Source organism: Microtus ochrogaster, chromosome 1 (assembly GCF_000317375.1).
Source record: "Microtus ochrogaster isolate Prairie Vole_2 chromosome 1, MicOch1.0, whole genome shotgun sequence".
In the NCBI taxonomy this organism is placed as follows: Eukaryota; Metazoa; Chordata; class Mammalia; order Rodentia; family Cricetidae; genus Microtus; species Microtus ochrogaster.
Window position 1 is genome coordinate 23,158,355 of NC_022009.1, and position 2,312 is coordinate 23,160,666.

Consider the following 2,312-nt stretch of genomic DNA (forward strand, 5'->3'; position numbering starts at 1 on the left):
AACTCACAGAGATCCGCCTGCCTCTGCCTCCCGAGTGCTGGGATTAAAGGCGTGTGCCACCATCGCCCGGCTTCTCTGGTTTCTTTTATTGCAAAATGTGAGTAAATTGGAACAATATAGTTAAAAAGTGATTACCATGCAATGTAGGCACTTTGTATCTTCAAAGAAATACAGTCTAACTAAATGGACTAACTACTAAAAGAAACTCTGGCATATTATAATCAATTGTGAGCAAGAATACAATAATTTGGAAATGTTCTTATAAGAGCTTTCTTCTATTGCAAGAACCGAATGGTAACCTTTTCTCCCCAAAGTTTCATCAAGTAAAGACTTGGCCAAATCATACGAAATGAACAGGCTTTTATTTAAATCAAAATAAAATTACAGTAGAAACAATTGCCAACTACTCTACCTCAGAGAAAACATTCACGGTGAATTCCCTTTCCAGCACTTGGTGGCTTTAGAGATAGATGAGTGAACTCAACTCTAGAGTACAACTAAACAAAGACTAAGAGCTCAGCGACTTAGCAGCTGAGATTCTTCTCAGATCACAAACCTGTCCACCCTCAGAGACTGAAGACAACATCCCTCTTTATCCACTCTTTCCCCCTAATTTACGTGGAGAAACCTTGACAAGAGTATGACAATGGGAGATCCTTCTGGTAGAGAATGGGAGGTAGTAGAGATTCCAATCCACAAGTTTCTTTCCAGTCATTACCTATGGAGGATCCCAGCTTTATGGATACAGCTCACTGCTGACACAATCTGAAAAAGGTACCACACCACCATCTGCAGATTCAAAGTCACATTTGGATTAGAAACAAAACCTCCATTTAAATAAAGACACACACACACACACACCAAAAGAAGTGCAACCAGAGGTTACAACTCAACATGACTTGACAGCCCTTGCTGGTAGGTTGAGTAGGCAAAGAATAGTAGTAAGGGTGAAAAGAAAACGCAGGTCATCTAAAATAGTTCCAAAGTCATGACATACAGGATGGTAAAGCAGACTTGTGGAAAGAACCCCAGGAAGAATGCAAAGGTACAGAAAACTGGGCATACCAGTATGCAGTAATAGAACCAGGAAAGAAAGCCCATAGTGAATCATGGTGTGGAGGTAAAGCGTTAGGAAGCAGCTATAGACAGCTTCCTTGTTAGAGGTTTCCTTTCTCATGAATATCACTCAGAGCCTGGAAGGAGTCTGAACAAAAGGAGAAAAACACTCTTCATTGTTGAAAGAGTAAATGCAGAACCAGAATGCAAGAATTAAATATAATTCTAGCTTTCTTCCACACAGATGAATTACCTCTTCCTCGAACAACTTGTCCTTCTGACGAAGGATTTTGTCATACAGGTTCCCTCCTGCAATTAACAAGAAACAGGTTGAGGAGTTCAGTGGTGATAAAAGCGTGGATCCTGTGTTAATAGGGATTTTAACAAGTGACATCAGGAAATGAAGGGTTCTGCTTCCTTTCCAAAGGAAATTATTTCTCCCCTCTTGGTTTTTTACATAGATACAAAATTCTCCCAATCTCCAAGCCAGAAATATTTGTCCAAAGTCTCCTCCCCAACACAAGAGGCTCAATACAAGAAAGGGAACGATCAGCTTTAGAAAACCTTAAGACCACTCATGTGCCTCTAGGGGACAGCTTCAAAGCTCTTCTCTGCTAGACTCCCTAGAAGCAATCTGCACTTTCGGCAGCATGACTACTAGGACCTGTGGGTTACACCTCTGATGCACAGATTTAAAAATACAGTGTTTATCAACAATTCCTGCTTTGGATGGAGAGGGTTACTAAAATTTAGGGTTTACCCCAGATCATTTTAAGTTATTTATTATTCCTTTCAAGTTTTTACTTTTTCCTGTGGAAGGAGTGTAAACTTCATCTTATTCCCTACCCACAGCTCCAGTTTATGATTAAAGTTTTACAGTTCTCCTCCCTGCAATTTAGTAATGGAGATAAAAAATAAGAAAGAAAATAATTTTTTTCTAGTTCCCCTTAACCACAAAGGAAGTGAATTATGTAAGGTTTGTGCTCTTTCAAAAACTACTTGCACATTTAGGGCTGTTCAGAGCCAGAAACAGTGTAGGTGAATATGCTGGTGCCTCCTCACCGTGAAGCTCAGAAAAGGGCTCTGGGGACTCTTATGTATAGTAAGGTCTGTATCAAACACTTGCTATGTACAAGAACTCAATAAATCTTTAGAATCAACAAACTCGCCGGGCGATGGTGGCGCACGCCTTTAATCCCAGCACTCGGGAGGCAGAGGCAGGCGGATCTCTGTGAGTTTGAGACCAGCCTGGTCTA

General features: G+C 40.7%; 1 protein-coding gene across 2 annotated transcripts in view; it reads right to left on the reverse strand.

The window, feature by feature from the left end:
• The window catches only part of Nek9 (NIMA related kinase 9), a 39,947-nt gene that overhangs the window by 33,336 nt on the left and 4,299 nt on the right, over positions 1–2,312 (reverse strand). The window contains exons 3-4 of one of the 2 annotated variants that reach the window (XM_005343367.3): positions 1,310–1,365; positions 719–789 (exon numbers count right to left, since the gene is read on the reverse strand). In XM_005343367.3, the coding sequence (XP_005343424.1) occupies positions 719–789; positions 1,310–1,365 (127 nt within the window). Of the gene's footprint in view, positions 1–718; positions 790–1,065; positions 1,288–1,309; positions 1,366–2,312 lie in introns of those variants that run through there. The other variant, XM_026780141.1, reaches the window with a different exon arrangement.